This window comes from Protobothrops mucrosquamatus, unplaced genomic scaffold (assembly GCF_001527695.2).
Source record: "Protobothrops mucrosquamatus isolate PMUCROS unplaced genomic scaffold, P.Mucros_1.0 scaffold233, whole genome shotgun sequence".
Lineage (NCBI taxonomy): Eukaryota > Metazoa > Chordata > Lepidosauria > Squamata > Viperidae > Protobothrops > Protobothrops mucrosquamatus.
This window is the reverse complement of record NW_015386584.1, coordinates 1,640,110-1,665,057: the sequence shown is the minus strand read 5'-3', so window position 1 is coordinate 1,665,057 and position 24,948 is coordinate 1,640,110. Positions and strand designations below refer to the sequence as shown.

Below are 24,948 nucleotides of genomic sequence, written 5' to 3'. Positions count from 1 at the left end.
CCTCTTTTGGACAAACAAGAGCGATAAATTCAGATGAATGAAGTGGAACTTTTGTCTTGATTTTTTCCCTTCCCTTTCTGATTTTCCTTTCTCCTCCATTCCCTTGTCTCTTAGTGGCCCTATTTGTCTGAAATTGCTGGAGTTTTAATATATCATTTCCAATAAGCAGTTTACTTGTTAGTAGCACTTCTCAGTGGACAGGCACATGGCTGGCAATCCTCTGTGGTTCCTCTGGAAGGCATTCCGTAGAATCCTGGCAAACACTGCTCACAAGATTGCCCTGTAGTATTATGCTCACAAGCCTATAAAACACACAAGAAGCCTTTTGATACTTAATTTGGATGGAATTTTATTCCCAGAGGGAGCTCAGCATGAAAAAGCATACAGATTTAGTATTCAAAGAACAAACACAAAGAAACAGGGATGCCAGTGGCAATAAGCTTTTGTAAACTCACAGCAACAACTAATGCGTGTGCCCTCTACCAGAACTGATACACACATTTGATTTCATAAATTAGCTGCCTTATTTTGATGGGCAATTAAAGCAAATGAAATGGTATTTTAGTCTGGCAATCATACAATTCATGCACTCCATTCTTAAAAAAATAATGTATAAGAAAATATTACTTGGCAATAATGTTCACATTATTGATTGATTTTTTAAAAAAATCACATAATTATCAGTTATGAGCCACCCAGAATTGCTTAGATGAGATAGTCAGCCATACAAATAAAATAAAATAATAAAATAAAATGCTCCAGTATTTTTCCCCTCAGATCTATAGGAATTTGGCCATTGACCTGAATGGAAAAAAGCTTTAGCTTGCATGGAGTTTCTTATAAAATATGTTTTACATTAGTTGTAACTAAAGACAGACTTTCAATTACTTTAATATGCACAAAATGTAGACTTTAAAGGTAGCAGAAATGGTTAGGAAAATGCCTATCCCTCGTTTGATGCATGTTTAAAAATTTAATATTTTACAAACCAGGAGTGGTTTGATCTTAGAAGCAGGACACAAATGACTTACAATGCAAATACCACGACTATCACATTCTGTTGCATGACCATTGCAATCACACGGCAGGCAAATCCCTCCAAAAAGTATTGCATCCACTCGATAGTACCCAGGAACACAAGTCTAAAAATAGTATATAAAAAAGAGATTACAGCAAACATGTGTTAATTATCATAAACTTGCCCTTACAGATTCAGTATAGCAATATTTTGAAAACCTATTAAATCAAATCAAATTATGTTACCTATAAATAAGACTTTACAATTTTTTGGGAAATTTAACTAGAGCTGATTACAGATCTCTCTGTGTCTGACAACAATTTCAAAAGCATTTAAATAGTGGGCTAAAATATCTGAGTTCTTTCTTATAGCATATAAAAGAAAATAATCAGTTTTATAAAGATATTAATACCTTTATGAGTTTCATTAATAAATAATAAATTAATAATAATAGTTTTCACAAAAAAGGATAACAATTATTTGATTTTAATTTTAGATCTAGATATAGAGAAAACTGAACTTTCACCAGGTTCCTTAAAATAAATTTAAGAGAGAGGTTATGTTATTCACAAAGTGGAAAAAATGTGAAGTTGTTTTAGACAGACAGAATAAGAAATGGTATTTTGGCACTGCAATTTTCAAAACTGCAGGTCAAAAGGCAGTTTGTATGTAGGCTATAACCAGGGCTTTTTTTCTCATAGAACGCCTAGAATGGAGTTCCGGCACCTTTTTTGGATGGAACCTTGTAGGGTAGGCAAGGCGGGTTGTATGACGTGTGTGAGTTCAGGCACCTTTTTTTTTTTTTAGAAAAAAAGCACTGGCTATAACTACTTACTACTAATATATTTATATATATTAGGGATGTGAGAGAAAACCAAATTTGAAGGAAAAAGGGTGACTTGGTATGCATGTGAAATGCTTTAAAAGTCATATTTTTCCCTTTGGACCACATTGCCCTAATATTCATGCTAAATGGCTATCTTAGAGTTAGTCATAGAATTATCTTAAGAGCCAGTTTGATATAGTAACTAAGGTGTGGCCCTGGAAACCAGGAGACTGTGATTTCTAGTTCCACCTTAGGCATGAAAGCTGACTGGGTGACTTTGGCTCAGCCACTCCTTCTCAGCCCAACCCACCTCACACGATTATTGTTTTGGGGAAAATAAGAGAAGTACTATTGCTGCCTTGAGTTATAATAAAGGTAGGAAATAAGTAAGTAAATCAATCAATTAATCTTTGGAAGTCTTATTCACTGAGGAGAAGGACATTTTTATGGTAGATGCCCCACAATTTTGGAGTTTCCTGAAAGAAATAATGACTGCACATATTATGCCATTTTGGCAATGCTGGCATATAATATTTTATTCCAATCATATTTATTAAACATGGCCTTTCTTAGTTATTTTTTATTTTTCTTGATTTTGCTGATCAGTGGCCCCTGACTGTGCGTGATGATTTTTACTTCTTATACTTGGTTACATGCTGATGTTTTTAGGTTGTATTTCTATATATGGCTTCATTAATGAGTAAATTGATCATGTGATTCCTTTGGAAAACCCATTTTAAAATGAGGCAATAATACTGCATAACAAACAAACAATTAAATATTGAAATTACTTCACAAGATAGTCCGGAGTAACCCTGTGGACATTCACAATATTCTACATGTACAGCTGAAGACAGGTCTATGAGATTAGCATTTGCTGTATCCAAAGTCACAGAGTCCAACCTGTAATAACATAAAAATGGGAAGTCAATAATGTAAAGAGTGTATTGGTTTTTTCACTGTGTAAAATAATGCATATCTACAGAATAAACAAATGCCCAGGTAAAACTTTGCATTCTTTCTTGTTCTACATGCATAATTTGACATAAAATACATTTTACAATCTATTATACATTCTAAATAAAATCCAGTTCTAATCAGTAGGAGCTTTACAACACATTTGTAATACAGCCAGGATCCTGGCAAATTTGGGTAACGGATAATACAAGAAGCAGCCATTTCAGGTCAAATTATTTGCCTATATGGCACAGCACTGTTATTCTTCTACATTCCCTACCACTTAATCCCATTTAATTAAAAAAAATTGGGAACCTGATATTATCCCAAACTTTAAATTTTTTAAAATAAATAATATATTGAATGCTTCTGAGATTCTTTTGTGATTTTTTTTCTATGGCTTTTTCTATATTTTCTATAGATTTTTAAACAGATCTTTACATTACCTATATACAGATTTTTCTGCAGTGTTGTAACTGGCCCTAAGTAGAATACGGGTAACATTAACTAAAACTGTCATCAGGGTGTCTCGATCTATTGACTTCTTGGTATTAAAATCAACAAAGTTTTCAGAGATAAGATGCACTGTTCTGGAATATTCCTCATATGGTTGTAAAGAGAGTCCTTCAGATCTTGTAGACAGAATATGTCCATTGCCCTGAAATGACAGGTATTATTATTTTATACATTTCTAAAGTTTAACTGGAAATTGTTTAAAATTCCACTTAATGGAAACCATACAAGGTTCCCAGGATTCCTCTTTTCGCCAAAACTCACTCTATCTTTTCCAAACTTTACATTTCTTTTAAGAGCATGTAAGATGTTTTGAATATGAACTGTTCTTAATGGAAAACATCAGTTTCAAATGTCATATATCTTTATCTATATGTCAATTATTTTGGAAGTACATCAAGATTTGAAAAAAAGTATGTTTCAAGTGCAAAACCTTCCACTTTCTAAATAGTTAGTCTCTGCTCAAATGGGGTGTTTTGAACAATCCAAACTCAAAACATTTTGCACACCATTAATTTATTTCAAACCATCTTATACTATTTTCCATGTGTAACAGAATATTATATCCTAGATCACGAATTTAAATACATTTTCATGGAAATAAATCCACTTAGCCATAAAACCCCCTTAACATCATTACTTCCTCATCCAAACCAAGTCTCAATACAACTGGAAGACACCATGGTGGTGAAGACAGCTCTTGACTTTAAATCAGATGCACTGACAGAGTACACAAACTTTAAAAGCCAAAATTCAGAAGTCTGTAGGACAGAAGAGATTTCCAAGTTCATTGTTGCAATGGTATCTTTTTTCAACTTTCTACTAAAAGACCATGTGCAGAAATTCAGAAGCCCCTCTAGGAAGCACTGCAAAAAGGAACAAGAACTGCCACCAGAAGAGGGAACTACCAAGTTAGGAACTTCCTCCCTCAAAAACATTCAGAGTACTTTATGCATTCATACTATGTATCCTTGCCCATTTAATATGATTACCTGGATAATAACATCGACACTAGATACCAGGTCACTATCTGTACTGTCCATGGGAATATCGTAAGACACGGTATACTTTAAATAGCCACCAAAGGCAGTGAGCTGAAAGCATAAAAGGCAAAAAATCCAAAGTGTTATTTCTTTTTCATTTGTCAATATGAAGTGTAAATAACATAGATTTCACCTTTTATCTGTTAAAAACCTAGATAAGACACAAAACAAATAAATCATAAGAATAATCTTATTTTCTATATTTACCATCACATTCTAACATTTATGTCTGACTTGACAGTTCTACATTTAGTGTTGTTTTTTTAATTCCTAACTTCATTTTAGTTTCACTATCTTTTCATTACAGAAAATCGTAAATTTCAAGAACCAATTCTTAGTCTTTGGAACAACTGAAGTTTCTAAATATAATTATTGTTTAACTCTAAATCGTACCTTGCAACAGTTCTATGAATATTTATTAAACCAAATCTTTCCTGTACAATGAGTAAATCATAAATATAGACATGGGGAAATAGCTACTATATTTAAACGCACATTCCTTTTTGTGCACAAAGTTTGCATCTTAATTCCAACACCAATTATTGGAGGAGGCAGAAGTGACATATATTCCAGAGATAATTTTAATGATCCTAGTATGGTAGGAATCCTAGGAAAGATGCCCTATGCATTTTTAAATGTTACATTATATACATAATACAGTGAATATGCAATGCAGAAAACTTTATACATACACAGACCATTGGAAACAAAACATTTATCCCAAACTACTCACCTTATTTCCAAGGTATGATTTAGGTGCAGACCAGTAATAAGGAGGCTTTAGTACTTTGGCAACCTCAGTGTTGTTAATACTTATCTGATGAGATTTATCAAAGTTATCTTCTTGAGGTTGTATAATTTTTGAAGTATAAGGAGTTGTCACCTCCCACCCAATCATAGAAGACACCTTAATAAAATAGGAAACATGATCAAGTATTTAACTAATCAAGGAACAGAGAGAAAGTTTGTGTTTTGCTTTAACAAAGCTCTATTTTTATTTGGCCCAAATATGATATTGTATTATGGCAGAGTAATCCACAGAATAGAAATCATAGGATATAGTTTTTCCCAATGAAAGCATTAAAATACTTTATATAGGAATGTGATTTCAGAATAGCTGTTTATTTGGGCTGTACAAAGAGTTTGAGTGGCTTTCCCAGGTCACAGGTAGTATGCCACGCACAGATAATGCTTCTCTACTGGGGCCACTAGCCAACTGAAGAAGCTGTCCATCAGAACTATTTAGAGATGACCTAGGAAGGTTTCGGCACATCTTCCAGAAGATGCCTCACACTTTTACTGGTTTATACATTTAAATCAATTCATAGTTGTATATGAAAGTAGCAGCATATATAAGATTATCCCCTAAATGTAGTTTTCAGGCCTTCGTAGAATAGTAACACAAACAATATTATAGAAAAACATGCAAGATCAAATGTAATAAGCCTCGGGCATCCCTAATTGAATAAAAGATGAAAGAGCCAGCCTGGCATGTATTAATGAAAGGACATGGGCAGAGGTATTTCCCATTCAGTAATGTGCCCAGCCAGGATTTGAGTGTGGCACCAGTCCCCTAGGCAGGGTGGTAGAATACCTATTATCATCAGAGAGTGGCTATCCAGACTGTGTTCCTGCCCATACTTTCCTGTTTTCCTGACTTTGTTCATGTCATACAATGCTGGTATACAAACAATTCCCTACTGGAAAACACTTTTATCAGTTTTTAAACTGATTATTGCAATACTTACTTCCAGAACTAAACATTTTAAATTGCAAATGCTCAAAGTTCAAGCATATCTTTAACTATTAGTGCTTGATTTTCAGTAGAGAACTGTATGCAAACCTGTAACTGAACAATACTTTCAAATATTATAATATATCTCCAGATAATGTGCTGCTTTCATATAAAGTAGAAGTATGAAATATGTTTTGTTCATTTGGTATCCAATCCTTTATGTTAACCATACTCCACTTCTTGGACACTCTTTGGCTTTTTAGCCTGAACCTAAATTGCAACCCCATACAACCAAGTTTTTATTGAGTGAAATAATTAACAGAGTAAAAGCATTTATGGAAATCAGGCTGAGAGGGAATGCCTGGCAGGAAAGATTAACATAGGAAGGGTGTTATGCTTGAAGAAAATAAATGAGATACTAACTTTGGAATATTAGTCTTATTTACCTTAGCAGTGGACCAAGGAAGACTTTCACACACATCAGAAACACCAAAACAGAAGCACTCAGTGCAACCCTGAGGGTTTCTTTCTTGGAGATTATAGAATCCAGATTTGCAACTGTCACAATTTTGTCCTTCTACGTTTTCCTGTGAACATAATCATAACCAGCATACAATAAAACCTTAACCTTTTCTAGGACTTTTCTTCTGAAAGAAAACATAAAGTATTGAATAGAAATTTTTCACCCCTTATATATTAAGTGTCAATACGTACTTGTATTTTATACTAAGAATGTCACATGATAAGCAAAAATACCAACCATCATGTTGGCTATGAATACTGAGAACCATAGCCTCCACATATCTGAAGAATGTCAGGTTCAAAAAAGGCCATCTACTTCGTGATCACAAAATTCAACTTTCACCATTATTATTTTCTGGTTTGAATTTCATTCAGTTTCTTATTTTGGCACTTACAAGCTAAATATTGAACCTGATGCCAGGGAAATGAAGTTTCTTGAAGCTCATAAATTCATATTAGAACATCGACTTCATTATAGATAGTAGATAAGTAAATAATGTGTGAGCAAATGTGAGGGGTTAAAAAAAATTAACTAATGTCCTCATGTCCTCTCAATGTTAATTAACATTAATTTATTAACATATTAATATTAATGTAATATTCATTATTATTTTGAATCACTCTTTCCAAGCCAAGGTTTTCTCATACAGTCTGATGCATATTGGGCCAATGTAAAATGTATGAGTTCCAAACCAACTGAGTACCAACGTACCACTGTAGAGTAAATCAAAGTAAAAATCAGAGCTGTACTTACTTTGCAAAGGCAAGGTTTAGTACATGGATCATCATTGATGCTGCCAATGAGGCTACAATTACAGCGTATGCAATTTGGATAACCTTGGTAGCCAAAGGCACAATGGTCACATTTTTCTCCAGCATACCCTTCCTTGCAATAACATTGACCAGGCTGAATACCTTGAAAAAATAGAACAAATATAGAAAGAAGCAGCTATATTTCAATTGCTACAATATAAGTCAGATTTGATTTCCCAGACCAAACCTATGATGTTCAGTGATTAGTGATGGCAATGGAATTACGGGAATGACTTTGGGAGACAGATGGAAGAGCCAAAGACTCGACAACAATGACAAGTAACGGTTGAGCCTGCAGAAGGAATGTGGGCATGGCAAGCATCTGAGAAGGGAATCTCCCCAGTTTCTTGGACTGTGAAGGCAATAGGTGGAGATGTGTACTTTCAAACTTGCAAGATTCTGTTAAAGCAGCAGCTACCAACCTTTTCTATATCCCGCACCCCTAGAACACTTCTGATATATTCTCGCACCGCTTACAAAAGTTCAAAATAATGGCAACGAATTATGCATATACACTATAATTTTGAAAACCCAAGTTTTCACATCCCCTGGAATATTGTCTCGCACTCCCAGGGGGGTGCAAGCACCCCCGGTTGGGAACCCCTGTGTTAAAGTAACATTTAATAAAGTATTTCTAAGTGTGCTTCTTCTCTGGACTACCTTGCAAGGCTGACAATTGCAGAAGCGTTACCAGGCAGCAAAGAAAACCTGGAAAAGCTATACTTCAATGCTCTTTTTTTATGTGTTACATAACTTTTCAGCTTTGACTGAATGGGATATAAATATGTTCTTTTCTATGTCAAAAATTAATCCAGATTAGGGATTATCAACCAGAAGCTTCAGCGTGAAGCATACAAAAGCCATTCAGTACCCCTTAAACAACCTCAGCCAAATTCAGGAGGAAAAAATAAAAATCCATCCCATTAATGTGGCTCAGTCCAATCTGCATCACTGCTCCAGTGACTGCAGCCCCATATTTTTTTAATTTTCAGCCCCCTCCCAATAGTAACTTGATTCTTTAAAGTTTGTTTCAAAGAAAAGATACACATACATGGCACTTGGGAACTGAAGGAAAAATCATATCACACAAACATTGGAATAATTATATCACACACACAATGGAATTACCAGAGTAATTACTATGACTCTTGGCTAAAGATCTTAATGCATGTTGTTTAGGTACCTATTACAACCTAAAACACAAAGATAAGGAGAACTGCTTACAATGTCCAATTTCCAGCTTGTTGCTTATTCTTCATATAGGTACTAATAAGATCCAAAGAAACTGAATTTAGTTTTAAGTTTGGTTGTTTCTTATACAACCAATACCTGATTTTGTAAATGTTAGCTAGACCATTATCTTTTACCTTTTTGGGAGTCAGCATGATTATTGTCCTTAACACAGTCAAAGCCAAAAGATCCAAATAAATCACATTCACAGGGACGGCAAGGATTGTTGTCATAAGGAGACACCTGGAATATACAGCATTTTAATTTTTATTAATTAGTCGATGCTAGTGAAAATGAATAGTTGTTCCTGTTTAGGAGTATATATGAAGACACAGATCTCAACAGGAAAGTATGATTAATTATTCCCATGGGATGGGTGCAAGGCAACAACTAGATCAGGGGTAGTCAACGTTGGCTCTTTTATGACTCGTGGACTTCAACTCCCAGAATTCCTGAGCCAGCACAGCTGGCTCAGGAATTCTGGGAGTTGAAGTCCACGAGTCATAAAAGAGCCAACGTTGACTACCCCTGAACTAGATAAATGCAAGTATAAATGAGGTAAAGTTCAAACCAGCCATTTTATAGCATGGGGAAACACTCTGTTTTTTACAAAAAGGAACACAGGTTAATTTCTAAAAACAGGAGCATTTGTACAACCCTGGCCCTATGGTTTGAGTATGACTCTGTGGGGAAAAGACACCATATATGGAAACTGGCACTGATGAGCCTGTAAAACAGCCAAATGCTGTTCGATTTCTTAAATTGAGAAGATGCTACTAAAGAATCCTATAAATCAGAAATTCCTTCTTTTGATCTAATATATACTTGTAAATGACCTCTTGGCATATGTTAAGTTTATACAATATAGGTAACAGATACAATAACACAGAATATACACAAGGTACTATTTGCACAAATTGTTTTACATGAATTCACATATTAAATCACATATTAAATGAACAAGAAATAAGATTCAAAAGAACTAGATGTCAATTTTTAGCATTGTTTACAAGTAATGATATACAATATTTCAGATTCCTCTTACTTTTTGTGGTCTGTAATAGCCATCACTACACATATCACAGTTTATTCCTGTGGTGTGTTGTGTACAATTTATACATACTCCACCTCCTTTGAATTGACCAAAAATATTTATACTTTTTTTTTCATCTGCTATTCTCTGGTCATAATAACAATCTTCTGTTTTGTTGTGACAGTTGCATCCTAAAAAAAAATCAATACTCTTTTAATATGTGTTTGTGCGTAAATAAGTGAATCAACCAGCTAAACAAACTGAATGCATTATATTCTATACACAAAATTATCCTTTTACATAACATATTAAACACTGACGGAACACTTTAATCTTCTATTAAAATACATGATCATTAATAGCCACCAGAGTTGCCTAATCAGAGAGATGGGCGGCTAAATAAATAAATATAGTGAAAAAGATTATGGTGCTAATGTTTATTTAGTATTCTCAATTTTATTCTAATAAGATTGTTTATTAAGTCAAATCTAATTTCCTAGAATACATTTATACCTAACATGACAACTTTCACCACAAGTGTTGTGTTCACACTGGCACTGTAGTTTCTACATAAATGCATTCTGATCCTCAAAACTTATAGATACTGGATTATATTTTTTATGTAAAGATTAGAATGAAAATTAAAATTATGAATATCTAAATTTTAGATAAGGTGCCATACTGATAATTTATGCTCCAAAAATGATAAGTTTATAGATTTTATAAGTTTGGTTTAAATTTTGCAAGTCATAAATTTTGAGTATTAGAAATATTTATGCATCATTAAAGAGAATTCCCTTTGTCAAACTCATGGCTTTAGAGATGGATGGATTACTTATCTATTCAGTAAACTCTAAAGGAGCTACCATTTAGTACTACATACTTTCACATTTGTTGCCAACAGAAATAGTTCCAGGTCTCCAGGGTGCCTGATGGTAGCCAGGACAACACTCATTACAACTTTCACCACAAGTGTTGTGTTCACACTGGCACTGTAGTTTCTACATGAAAATAAAATAAATTACAATACAATTCTATTACCAATCACCTTAAAACAAAACCATTTATCTAAGATTTAAGAAATACTTGCAATATCCTCTAAATGTTTAGGGCTGGATAGATTCTTGTGTATAGCACAAGTCTATACAAAACCTTGGTGTAAAATCTCATCTGTAAGAGTTTTAGGAATCCAATGAAAAAGCAACAATAGCTCAAGAAACTGATAAATACAGCCATTCAACAAAAGAAAAACAAAAGGGAGATGAAAGGGAAAAGGTTCTTTTAAAATCCAGATTCAACAAGCAAAGCTGCTTGTTGATAACAGACAGATTCTACAAGTTGCAAATGTGGATTCTTATTTAAAAGAAGACATGAGAAACTGAATGACTTAATAAAGAATTGGAGAAAGTTACATCTGTCTCTGCCCAACATAGGCTGTTCTGAAGAAAGCGGAGCAAAGGTTGGCCTGATTAGTATTGAAAAGGCAGACTATATGGATACCGAGGGCTTGAAAGCTGGGGGAAAAATTCAGCAGAAACTGATATGCCAATGTAGTCATTTGAAAAAATTCTGTACTGTTGCTTCTATCCCTTTGCTTTCCTGATTCATTAGAGTTGAAAACAAAGTTCCAAATGATATCTCTTTTTTACCATTGGTTTTCTATGTAACAGAAAACCAAAACATTCCAATACTGCATAGTATCTAAAATGGTAAGTCTCTGTTTGACCTCACGGCTGGCTTTTCTCTGTGACTTTATATATTTCATAAAATACCACTTTGGTGTAATCTATTTGGATCTTAACTGTTCATTTCCGGAACACTGTCCTCATTGTCCTATTTTTTTTCTAGTTATAAAAAAATAAAAGCATTTATTTTCCAACGAGAACTAAAAACCTGTTAAATTTCATGCTCTTAAATTCCAACTCTCAGTAACAAGTTACTCTTAATTTACTCCATTCCGTGATTCTTCATCATCTATTTAACATATGATACATGATTGCAGATAAGTAATTTCAGCACTTTGTATAAAAATAAACAAATTACCAGAGAGGTAAATTTGCGAGACGGCAAAAAGCTAATAATACATTAAAGCATAATATAGAAAGATAAACTGTAGTATATATTTCATTTACAAAATAATTTCTCAGATAGTTCAAACACTCAGCTATGAAAATAATTGCAGAAGATGTGAAGAGACTTTTAAAAATTTAAGACATTTTAATGATTCAGGTCTTAAGCAAGTTTTCACAGGGCAGTGTGCTTGTGCAATGCTTAGACATTTTTAATACTTGTCATGTCTGCACAGCTGCTTGTTTGTATGCAGATGTTATCTATATATGAATTTGTAACTATGTATACAAAGCAGTTTTATTTGGTAAGGAAGATGTCCAGAAAAGGAAACATAATGCGTTTGAAACATAATGCATTCTTATGTAGCATATTTTCTTAATTCCTACTTAATGTTAAAGCAATCCACTGGATGTCTGCTCCTATTCCTATAAGCTTTTTTTGGATTTGCATGTATTTGTTCACTGATTTAAAAAGCCCCATAGTTCACATAAAGTTAATATAACAGAAGGCAAAGAAAAATGTCAGAAACACTATCATTTCAATAAATAGCAGACAACCATATTATCTTTCTAAATAATCTTGCTTTTCAAAAAAGGGCAAAAATGTGTATTTGTCTGTAGGAAGAAATAAAAAAATAGTACCTTTGTGTCTTTATCCAAAGGACAACTTCGAGCATGGCCATAGCAAATGCACATACCTCCAATAGAGATGTCTTTTATTGAATAGTAATACTAAATAAAGCAAAGTTTGATTCATTAAGTTACTGCATTTAATATTAAAAATACAACTGGCTAATATTCATTAGAAAATAATGATGCATAAATATTTAACTATAATTTTAAAAAATCCAGTTTCTAAATGGCAATTGACTTTAGTTAGAATTTACATATGAGCAGGTCTTCATACATACATACATATACATACATATACATACATACATACATACACACATTACATTGATCAGTCAGGGCATTGGAATCATATTATGTTCGATCTAAAAATATGTACAAATAACAGAACTGTTCAAGGCTATACATTAAAACGCAATACAACACATTATATTGCATAAGCTCAGATTCATGTGTTCAAAATTAAAATTACTCTAATATATGGAACTATTTTAATAAAATTGTTTTTAAAGAAAGTTTTAAAAAATAATTATGTCTTCATTCTCATAGAAATGAAACAATAATAGTTTTAGTATGGTTGTTGCACCTGTTAGGTTAAGTTAAGTGTAAAATAGTATTAGAGCTTCAGATAATAGTTCTTCACTACTATTGTTGTTGCTCTACAACAAAGCACTGTTCACAATATATCACGACATTTCTAAGATCAAGATGCTACCCGTATTTTATATAAAAGTACACTGAGTGCATAAACTGAGTATGTATTCTTGATTTTTACAGAACAAGGTTTATGAGCTAGAAATCAGTGTCAAGGCAATGTATTTTTAACTTGGTATCATGTTCCTTGCCTCACATGTTGGCTTCAACAATCAATTCTGTATTTGAAGAGTTTACTAATATTTAATTAACTAGGTAATAAACAAATTGACCCCGAAAGAGCTCTAAATCCACTTAAATCCCTTGTCGTAGTTACCAAACAGATAATTGGCTAATATGGAAGGTAACCCATGTCTCATTACATTACCATATACATTATTTTAGCATATTGATATATTTCAGTATGCCTAATTTCCAGGAATATTGTTTAAAAAGCACCCTGTAAGACAATGATAAGCAAGTTTCTTAATTTAAGAAAAATTAACAAGCATTCTGGATCTTAACGTAGCCTATAAATGCTATCAAGGCACAGATAACAGGTTTCAAACATACTGATAATAAGCATCACCTGCTTACCCTTCTTGTAACAATAGGATCAACATCTTTAGGATCATGGTGACTAAGAGTCATGAGATCAGCATTAAGAGTTCTTATCCGCTGCAATCGGAGTCGGATATATCTTGCAGAGGTAAACTCCAGTAATGTTGGTGAAGGGTCATCAGCACTAGGTCTCCCATTGATCAGTGATGTGTGTATCTAAACAACAAGACTAATTTAATTATAAACATATTGCCCACATTTGTGCAAAAATAACTGTGGTATTTCCTTGTTCACAGGCTTCTGTAGGAATTTAGAATAATCTACCTGAGCCAATGAGCTTATAGTAAACCAAAACAAAAGCTTTTGTATGATAGTAAAAAAGATCAAAAGAAAAATGATGGAACAATCAAAGTTTTGTGAAACTTAGGCCAAATAGTGTTTTGTTTTCTTATTTGCAGTTTGTTATACATGAAATTCCTTCTTGTGTATATATTTACTTATCTAAAAGTACTTTTTCAAAGTCATTTTAAAAAAAGCAGCTCAAAAACACAATAACAAAACTGGACTGATCTGCACAAGATTTCCCAAATTCAAATTCTATTATGTTCGCTGAATATCTCCTCACAACCCCCTTACATTCCTTCTTAAAGATGTTGAATCAGCTGTCTGTATCTCATACAAACTCTTTATTTCTATGGGGAGATAAACTCTGCCAAGAGTGGACCTCCCCGGAAATTTCTAACTCACAATCCTGACAAATCTCTGCTTTAGAAGTTTGAAAAAAGCACGGGAAGATCAGCAGTCCTTGACTTGTTACTAACTAACAGAGGAAAATCAAAGAAATAAACAGTGTGGAAATGCAATCATGCTGAACTTATGGATTTTACAGGACAGTAAATGTGTTTAAAGAGGTATTTTGAACTTCAAAAATATAGATTAAAAGAAACTCAACTACAATCTGCAGGATTGCAGGATCCTACAGCAAAAGGACATAATGGGAAAAGGATCTTAAGGTAGGTAGCAATTCCTAAAAAGAAAGTACTAAAAGCAGAACTGGAAAAATTCCAAAGACAAAAAAATTATGGAGAATGGCAATTAAAGCCCACAGCTCAAAAAAGTTTAATGCAAACTTGAAAACAAATGACATTATGTGAGACAGAAAAAGGAACTGGTCATTAAGACTAAAGGGCAATAGAGAATGTGTCACTAAGTTAAAGCTCAGAATGTATGCAGAGCAAATTTCTTGTTCTTTTTTCCCAACCCCTTTAGCAAAATTGGACATTGGAACAATCTATATTTTCTTCTTTGTAACAAAATAATGGAATGTATTCCATCTGTGTATATGTTTGCATGTGTGTGTTTCTGTACTCCCCATCTGTTACATCTGTATTTGTGCCCTGGGAAGTTCAGGGAGAGCTATACTTAATGACCATTTATTCAACAACTATTCGGAGTTACAGCAGCATTGAAAGTTCTGGCTGTTGCAGTGTCCCCGTGGTCATCTGATCAAAATTTGGGAACTTGACCACAGGAGCAATTCAATGCCCCCAACCTGCTTGAGCTGCAGAGCGCACAGGTGAAGCACCCTGGATAACCAACATGCTGAAGTTGCTGGCCCTGCAAGGCTTTGAAGGAGGAAAACTGGGCCAAGAACAAGCAGAGGGACTGCAGGTAGACTCTGCTGTTACATGGCTCACCTCCAGCCCTTACTGAAGCCTGCTGAAGCTCTTCCAATGTGAGGTGCAGAACATGCATTGGTCCTCCAAGAAATCTTCGTCTTTCTGCTTCCTCCAATTCTGCCACCACTCTGAAGAGTGCCTTCTTCATAGCCTCTACTTTCACCCAGGGAACATTACAGTCTCTCCAGCCTTGCCTGGAACAAAGTCTGCCACCTCCACTATCCTGTACCTTGTTGGGCCTGGCAGTCTCCCTTTGGCAGACAAGACTACACTGCCCTGGAGGGCTTGCTGTGCACATCTCAGGGCTGCCCACTCATCCACTGCCCGGATGCTGGCTAGCAGCAGAAGAAAGAAGACGGTGAAGTTGACAGCTGGATTTTTGTATAAATAATTTGAGAACTTAAACCTGCCTTCTCCTACTTGGATGGTCTCCAGATGTTGACTTTAATTCAAAGAATTCTCCAAGATTCAAAATCGGTCTGGAATGTACAGACCCTAATTCCATTTAACTATAAAATATTCAGAGTCAGGAAAGCATTAAACCCAGTTAAAGTCTAACCCAGTTAAAATTTAACCTAGTTAAATTTCCTAGCATGCTTTATTCTAAATTTCTTTTAATTATGAGTATTAGAACAAAAGTTTCAGCTCAGGACACATAAGAAATATCCAGCAATCTGATATCCCAATTTAATGTTGGACCATGATTGTAACTGCGTCTAAAGCAGTAATTTAACATTTACTAAATTAATGTTGGTAGCATTTTAGTCCCAAATACATATTCTTTTAAGGAAAAGTTTAGATTTCTTTCCTAATAGCTTTGTATTGAGGTCAGTTTTATTTGCTGATATATAAGGAAAGGCATTCATTGTAAATTAGTTTTCATTGCATAATTTCCTTATAACATGGGTTGCCTCTCTGATCTACGCCAGGCAGCAAGTATGAATAGAGCTGGTTAAAAGGCATAACAATCAACTGTTGATCTGCCAATGCCAGCTCTTTTGATCAAGCTCTCCTTGAAATGATGCCACAATTATTTCAAAGTTCAAGCTGCATTCAGTAATTCAGATTTTTATTCCACTATATTATTTTTTTCCTAAAGCAATTAAACAATTTTATGAGAAACTTTCTGTACAAAACAATTGAGATCCAGCTAAAGGATAATACGCATTTTATCTATTGTGCTTTTCAATTATTTATGAAACTTATCAACTGTCCTTCTATTTTTATAAGCAAACAAAATCAATTTCAACATTTAAAATAACAATACAAGCGTAAAGCAAAATAACATAATCAATACAAATCAAAATCAAATTTTATAAATTCTGGGAACGTATGGCCAAATTCATATCATTAGGAGAAAATTTAAAAGAATGGCAACCAGAATAAGGCCCTCTCTTTTATTAGAAATAGATACAGTCATCTGGTCACATCTTCAAAAGGGCTCTCCTAAATATTGAACAGGTTCCCAGCAGAAGAGGTGTCCTAAGCCCCTAACAACTCCTTAAATTATGCCTATAAAATAACTAGCACCCATTGTAGATTTTCCTATAAAGATACGTGATTCCTGTATCTTTCCTTTCCTGGGTTAGCAGCCTCAATGCAGTATTTTGCACTAACTTCAACTTCTAAACATTTTTCAGATAGAGCCTCACTTACAATGTGTTGGACTAATTTAGTATCAAAATAAAGAATAATTGCCTTGTTCAGATACTACCAGATCTGTGGGATTCTGCCTAGGAAGAGACTAAAAATGCCCTCCCCAAGGAGTGATTCACAAATTGGAAATACAGTGATCCTCAGAAATTAAACCTGCCTCGGGTGCTAGCAATGATGGAAAAAATATGGGGGAGGAAAAACAGGATTAACTTTTCAGCAGAGTGATTTTTGTTAACACTTTGTAAATTTATTCCCTCCATGTCCGCAAACAATAGACACATAAACCAAAAGAAAACGTACCTCTCCATGTTCAAGTGGAACAAGTTTAGAATAATAAGAGGTGCATATCACTTCATCATCTTTCTTATACGTAGGAGGGCCAAGTCTTGGTGTCACATTGTATCTGGTTAGACACTCGGTATCACTAATTGCATAGTATTGCCAGGGGCTGAATTCAATACCATTCACAGAACGTTCCAAAATCCAGTTTCCTGGCCTTGGAGCGTTAGCAGCTTTTATGATGATGTAAGCAACTTGAAAGATCTAAAAATAATGTAACAAAAAGGACCAATCGTTTACAAAAACACCCCCAAAATCAGGTTTACAGAGTTCAATAACATGTAAAGTTATTTCTTTTGATTATATAATTTATTATAGAAATACTTAGCATTACAACTGCTGATTGTTCCATAAGGGTTTTCTATACAGAGTTCCATTTAATTTTGATCTAATTTTCAGACTGAAGAGTTACATATTTTTTTCAATATAAGAAACCTTTAAAATCAGTCATTGACGGATTACAGAATGAAATGCAGTATCATAAAAATAAAACACAGAATATACTAAGTAAAGGCTGAATTACTTAAATTTTAATTAAAAAATTAAAAATATTTTAAAACTGGTTTGAATGTACTAACCTGTAGATCCATGTTAAAAGGTCTCCTTCAGACTGAATATATACAAAACTTGACATTCCTAACAATGTAATTTAATTATAAGATTTATTTTAATTATTTATTAAATATACTTGTATGCTGCCACAATCAAAAATAATTCTCAGGGACTCCATCAAAATACAATGTAAAATAAGTCCATACAAAAATAAAACACCATATTTATATGCTCTGATAGGAAGAAACAGCTTGATCACTTAAATCATACAATTTTTTTCTCTTTTAAATACTACAACATATATGTACATATATATACCCCTCATCTAGCAGGCTGCCATTTAATCATAAAATATCTAATGAGGTTCATACTAGTATTCTATCCTATTATGTAAGCTATTTGTGTGATTTAAGACAATTATGGGTTTGCTAAATCTGTAATTAGGTCTATGTAAATCTGTAACTGCTTATTTACATAATTACCAAATTGCAAATAATACAATATCATAAAAAATACTACTTTAAATTTATACCAGCTTTGGATGCTATGCATAAATCTAAAATAAATGTTCCAGCAAAAATATTCTCATATTACTCAGTTACAGTAACTGAGTTTAAAAACTTGCATAATGCAGCTGTAGCATTTCAACATAAATTTCACTTCTAACGTCTTCCTACTATTTGTGGGAAACTGAGATCCCTTAGGTCCCGTAGTCTGTCATAATATAATTATTGCATAGAATGGGGGGGGGGGTTATTTCAGTGTTTTCTTCAAAGGAAACACTCCTAATCTTAATATATTTGATACAGCTGTGCATGTTATATGTATCTTTTTTCAGGTTTGTGTTAAAAAATATACAGGTGTGCCAATAAGAATAGCCCAGAGATATTGTGATTGTGCAATGCTGAATCATTTTTTTCCTAATAAATTTTAAAGTGTGCACATCCCTAATATTTAGGAACCATCAGAGTTAACATTCCAGCTGTTGTGTATTAGAACTAATTAAGCAAATACTTGCAAATGGTGTTATTTAATTCTACTTTTCATGGGGCAGCAGGGAGAAATGGGCAAGAATGTAATGTGGGTGAAGTTCAAGCAGTGTTACTTTTATGAAATCAGGGGTCCCTGATGCTCTTTGAGCTTGGTTTTTCTTTTGCGGACGTTTCATTACCCAAACTAGGTAACATCATCATCAGTAATACTGATGATAGTTTGGGTAATGAAATGTCTGCAAGAAAACAACCAAGCTCAGAAAGTACCAGGGACTCCCTCATTTCAATCCCAAGCTACAAATATTCTCCTTTATTTGTTCTATGCAATGGCCACATATTTCAGGACTGGATTTTTGAACTCATCTTTTGTCTATGTTTAAATTTGCTGAGTTACAGTTAATGATTTTGATATTTGCAAATCATCAGGAAACAGTTGGAGCTGAAGTGCATTACTGGACCAGAACATGCTATGAATTCACATGTTATAGCATCTTTCTTTCCCATTCCCATGTTTGTAATTTACAGTGTTTCTGAGTAACTTTTCTCCCACAAGAAATCACAGGTGCAAGTGGTCTGTTTCCAAGCAAGAGTATAGGCATAAATATTTCCCTATTTTTCATAGAATCAGAGAATGTATTAGTGATATAGTACATGAAGTGAAAAACGCACGGACCAAACATATTTTGGCACAGAAGTTCAGCAGACCACTCTGGATAGACCACTATTTTAATTTCCCTTAATCACTGCCATGTGCATCCATTCAGTCATTCATTTTAAATACAGCTTAGAGGTCACTCAACTCCAGATAACTCAGGGTGACAGACATTAAAAACTAAGAACAATTAAAAAGAAAAGGAAATTAAAGAGATCATAAACTTTCAAAAGGGAAACTCCATATAACAACAAAACATCCTACCATGGCTCAAGCAATACTCTGACCCAAGACCGGGGAAAACAGGCAAGTTTTCAGCAACTTTCTGAACATCATCAGAATGGAACTTAAGTGTGCCATACACTGGATCTATCCATACCTGCCTGAATTTTCTTGTGCCACCAGTGTCATCCCATACCCATCTGAGCCATCTCTCTACCACTGCATTCTTTCCTTTCCCACTGCCATTTCATTCCTACTGCTGCATCCACTGGGTCAAGACATCTTATCTCTCTTTTTCAGCACAAAGCTTCTTTCCTAACCCCCCCTCCCCAAACTTCTACCTTCCTGGCTTCACCATCTTTCTATAGCCACTTGTGGCTTCCATCCAACACACCTATTTTTCATCTCCAATGCACACCTTCCTTTCCTGCTCTCAATACTTAGCAGCCACCTGCCACATACATTCTATTTCTCCATGTTCACATGCTGTGTGCCTTCCTTTTGTCAGCTCTTTCTCTCCAACTCCAGAAGATCTTTGCCAGAATGCACATGTTCCAAGTCCATGTACAGACTAGCACAAATGCTTTGGATTTAAATGCCTGGATTGCCTTATACCAAGACATGCATAGAATTTGTTGCATGCTTTCTAACTTAGATGAGATGGAAATGATCCAATAGGTCATCTGATTCAATTTCCTGCTGGATACAGGAATTCACAAAACCATAATCAACAGGTCAGCCTCTGTTTGAAAACCTCTAGTAAGTCTAGGTCTAACACTTTTGTAGACAGATTATTTCTTACTATAAAGAAACTTCTGTTCAGCACCCAATTCTCCTTGAATCAATTAATTTTAATTTCAGCAATAAAAAAGTTTTCCCCTTTAAGGAAACATTGCAGTCATTTGTATAAAGTTAGCTAACAATTCATTTACTAAAGTTTGCAGGGTTGCCTCAAACCATAATGTTCTAATGATAAATAATGCATGACTAGTTAGGCTGTAGGAAATAAATGGAGGCAGTGAATGCAAAGAAACCTTTTGTTGCATTTCCCATCAACAGTTGCTCTATTATTCTCCCTTCACAGCCACGTGAACAACTGCACAACTACCAAGGCACAAAAAAATCCATTAATATGCTCTTGCTGGCCTCCAGGTCTTTCTCCTTTTCACTTTGTTATTCTTTTATTTGTTCTGTTTTCTCATGTATGTTACTTGGCAATATGAAATGGGAAGGGAATGATGGAAATTCTTGGAGGAGAGGATGTGATATACTATTAAAGACATTATCTGTAGCTAAAGAAAAGAAAAATAAACTCTTAACAAAGTCCACCAGAAAATATAAGGAAAATATAGTCTGGACTGGAAACTAAAAAAAATGCAGAGATACCCAAATAAGGCAATTAGAAATCATTCCATTACTACAGCCAAGAAACAACAAGTACATAAAGTTATGAAAGTTAAAGACTGACTCAAAAGAGATTTTACCTGCAACCTTTTCTTTGTCCTGTTCTCATAGCTACCAACCTGGTCTCATAGACCATGTGCAACAAACTGCCCAAAACAATTTGTACACAACTGATTAAGAACTATGGTTTATCTTAATCATAATTAACTGAAAATAGTCCAGTCATGGCATTATGATTGAAACTCCACCCCTTTGTACATTTGTGTGACATTAACCAGGGCAACTGCAAGCTGTGACAACCATCTTGCCTATGTTGATACTCCTTCCAGGAGATACTGCTGGGAGAATATAATACGAATCCAAGGATCACCCTAACAAATCGTAAGTTAGCATTTCATAAATTGTCAGACTTTACCCAAAAGGCAAAACTACTGTTAAGTAGGTAACATCACAAAAATTGAAGAACTTCTGCTAAGTAACTTTTATCAGGGCAAAAAAAAGGAAGCCATAACAAACGAATTTTGATATGTCATTTTGTTTCAAAAGCAAATTCTAAACCTACATGATAATTAAACATCTCTCCCTCTTTTCTGTCCATTCTTGGCAGTCTATTGTCTTCCACAAAAGAGGGCTGATTATCATCATCTTGTGTTTTATAATGGGCAGATTTACTATCAAACTATATTTTGCTTACTGTATATAAATTAACCCACCAAAACTAATATAATATTAATGTATGTTTTAATGTCTATCTACTTGGAAAATGGTTAATAATTCAAGATTAGTTTTAGAAATTAATATATATTCCCCTTGAGGCAATTCAAACAGCTGAAGAACTTGGAACACATTCAGCAATTTCTCCATGTTAAAATTAATAACTGAGAAGTAATCATTCACAGATCCCAAGCAATCTTTATTAAGCCAAATGCTTTCTTATTGAAAACAAATGTATATCGGTGTGTAATTTTTTTAAAAAAATAAAATGCTGTAAAGCAGAAAGAAATAAGGAAAAAGAGACATTTCATGGTGAAAGGTATAAAATCAATTTAATAAATACTGGAATGCCTTAAGAAGAAAGATGCAATACTCATTTGGAAAGACTTTATACATATAAATGATATGATGCTTCTTTTTAAAAAGTTAATTAAAGTCTGAATAATATGTTTAGCATTGAACTACAGATGGGCAAATGTTAATTTTGTCTCTTACAAATGTAATTTTAAATCAAATGCCATATAATGAAAGGCTAGTTCAAAGCTGATAAAATATATATTAACTGAAAATTACTCAATCAGTACTACTTCCATATTTATATAACTAGCTAGGTCAACAGCTGTTTCTTATTTTAAGTTATCACTTAACTTTTCATAGAAAAGTGATTTTTTTTTACAAATAATGGCTCAGTATTGAGACATAAATTGCTTTTCTGAATATGCTTTCATCTTTAAAGCTTTCCAAAGAAATAGATTTTTTATCTCATGACGGAATTTGATATATAATTTCAAAATAATCCTTTAATCCTTTTTCAAAAGATAATCATCCCATTTTAGCAAATATTAAGTATGTATGTATGTCTATAAATTTTGCGACTCATTTAAGTTTCTTCAGTTAGTGCATAAGATATAGCTAAGCTGCACTAACCAAACTGCATTTTTTAATATAACAGTAAGCAAAAACAACTATGTTTTCTGTAAGTTGTTAAATACAAATGAAATTACCTTCATTTCATCTTTGTCCTCACCCCAGGCATTGCCTTTTTGAATGTTTCTTAGCACACTATTTAAGATCAAATATCGCACTCAATCTAGAGCAGGGGTGTCAAACTGCCGGCCCACACGCCGGATGCGTCAGGGCGAAACCGCGCCCACCCTATTGCCAGCAATGGAAAAAAAGTCATGATACGTCACTATACATGACGTTGCGAGTTTGACACCCCTGATCTAGAGAAAGTTCAACCCTTCTTGCTGAATTCTAGTAATCAAAGGCTTATGAAGAAAGGATGAAAATTTAAGTGATATGTCATATATATTGTTGATATATAGGGTGAATCAACTGAGTGTCGGCTAATTTATACTGCAATAGTTTAGAGCAAATCTGACATTTGCTAGCACAGTGTGTTGTTATGTACCATGAACAGAAAAATTTTAAATGCAAGATTCAACTGGACCATATATGCATTGAGTTGCTATGGGCATTTCTTTATCTTAATCCAATCTACTTCACAGAAATGCTCCAACACTGGAAGTTTTTAAGAAGACACTGGACAACCATTTGTCTGAAATGGTATAGGGTTTCCTGCCTGAGCAGGGGGTTGGAATACAGGTAGTCCTCGAGTTACAAGTGTAATGGAGCCTGCCCATTCCACTCGTATCTTGAAAATTCGTAGAGTGAATCTCATATCTTGAACAAGATTACTTCATCACTCGTTAAAACCACGCAGGTTGTTAAGTGAACATGAGGTATCTCAGGGTGGGGAAGGCCATGGAAGACCTAGTGATGGAACAGGCCCCCAAGGCCTCACCGATCCACTAAGATACCTCATGCTTTCCCCTCCCTTCTTGCCACGCCAGACTCACATGGAAAAGATCTGCCTCCTCTCTGCCGTGGTTCCTGCTGCCACCCGGATCTGAGGCCAGGGGATGCTTCTGTGGGCCCCCGTGGCCCGATCTGGGCTCCGGAGGCCTTTTCCAGGCCATTGCCACCCAGATCTGAGACTGGGAGATGCTTCTGCAGCTCCCCATGGCTCGATATGGACACCAGAAGCCTTTTCCAGGCCACTGCTGTCTGGAAACGGGCTACCGGACATCTATGGAAGCATCCTCCAGCCTCAGATCCGGGCAGCAGTGGCCTGGAAAAGGCCTCCGACACCAAGAAAGCAAAGGATCTCGATCTTCGCAGGGTGAGTATTGAAGGCCTGGTGCCTAGGAAGACCTGGGGAGGGGTGGGGAGGGAGGGAATAACCAGAGTTAATGCTGCAGTGCCACTGCGGTGGCTCATAAGGGTGAACGACTGCTGTGGTGCGGCAACATTCATAATTTCGGGACTTGCTCATAAGCACTAGGGCCCCTCATCGCATAACTTTGAACAAGGGTTAAGTGAACTTGTAACTCCTATATCAATAGGAGTTACCTGTAGAAAACCTCCAAGGTCCCTTCCAACTTTATTATTATTGTTGTGGTGGTTATTGTTATTATTAGTGTTATTGTTGTTATTATTATTATTAAATGTTATGGAGATAACCTTCATGTAGGTTGCCTTAAGCTTCTAATAAACATGAAATAAATTGCGAATTTCCATTACTGAACATTAAAAAGCAATAATAAAAAAAATTCAAAGAGTCATTTAGGAATGAAAACCACCTGACTTACCTGTCTTAGGTCTAGAGTTATTGTTACCCAATGATATTCTCTTCCATTCTGAATGCTAGGACTTTGCCACCAGTTATTAGTACCATCTATAGCATTTGATATAGGATGTTGTTCTAAAATAAACACAAATTACAATCACATTTTCCAAGTTTCTTTTAATGTATTATTGCCATACTACAACCATTCACATATATTAAAATATACAAGTTAGAAAAGAAAATAAATCAGTTCAATCAATCTAAACTTTGCTGTACAAAGACCAGACCACAAACCTAAGATTAAATACAACTCAGAATCCCATTTTAATCTAAACTGAGCCTTTACATGATATGGCCTTACTAGTTGTCTGCTCTACGTGACTAGTTGTGGGTGTAGTAGAGAATAAGAAAGAGGACCTTGATGGAAATATGCAGGTAGTTACTTGGGCAAAAATTCAGAACAAAAATTCAGATAACATTTTAGAAGCAGCTGAACACCTTTAATTCAGCCAAGTATAAGAAC

The 24,948-nt window shown here is 34.6% G+C and overlaps 1 protein-coding gene across 1 annotated transcript in view; it reads right to left on the bottom strand.

Moving 5' to 3' along the window:
• The window catches only part of LAMA1 (laminin subunit alpha 1), a 95,470-nt gene that overhangs the window by 52,353 nt on the left and 18,169 nt on the right, over nucleotides 1-24,948 (bottom strand). The window contains exons 3-17 of the mRNA XM_029283793.1: nucleotides 24,448-24,560; nucleotides 17,219-17,461; nucleotides 13,620-13,799; nucleotides 12,402-12,491; nucleotides 10,574-10,691; nucleotides 9,703-9,881; nucleotides 8,795-8,900; nucleotides 7,369-7,529; nucleotides 6,539-6,679; nucleotides 5,091-5,264; nucleotides 4,307-4,408; nucleotides 3,248-3,459; nucleotides 2,636-2,747; nucleotides 1,032-1,142; nucleotides 175-302 (exon numbers count right to left, since the gene is read on the bottom strand). Coding sequence (XP_029139626.1) covers nucleotides 175-302; nucleotides 1,032-1,142; nucleotides 2,636-2,747; nucleotides 3,248-3,459; nucleotides 4,307-4,408; nucleotides 5,091-5,264; nucleotides 6,539-6,679; nucleotides 7,369-7,529; nucleotides 8,795-8,900; nucleotides 9,703-9,881; nucleotides 10,574-10,691; nucleotides 12,402-12,491; nucleotides 13,620-13,799; nucleotides 17,219-17,461; nucleotides 24,448-24,560 — 2,170 coding nt within the window. The remainder of the gene's footprint in view (nucleotides 1-174; nucleotides 303-1,031; nucleotides 1,143-2,635; nucleotides 2,748-3,247; nucleotides 3,460-4,306; nucleotides 4,409-5,090; nucleotides 5,265-6,538; nucleotides 6,680-7,368; nucleotides 7,530-8,794; nucleotides 8,901-9,702; nucleotides 9,882-10,573; nucleotides 10,692-12,401; nucleotides 12,492-13,619; nucleotides 13,800-17,218; nucleotides 17,462-24,447; nucleotides 24,561-24,948) is intronic.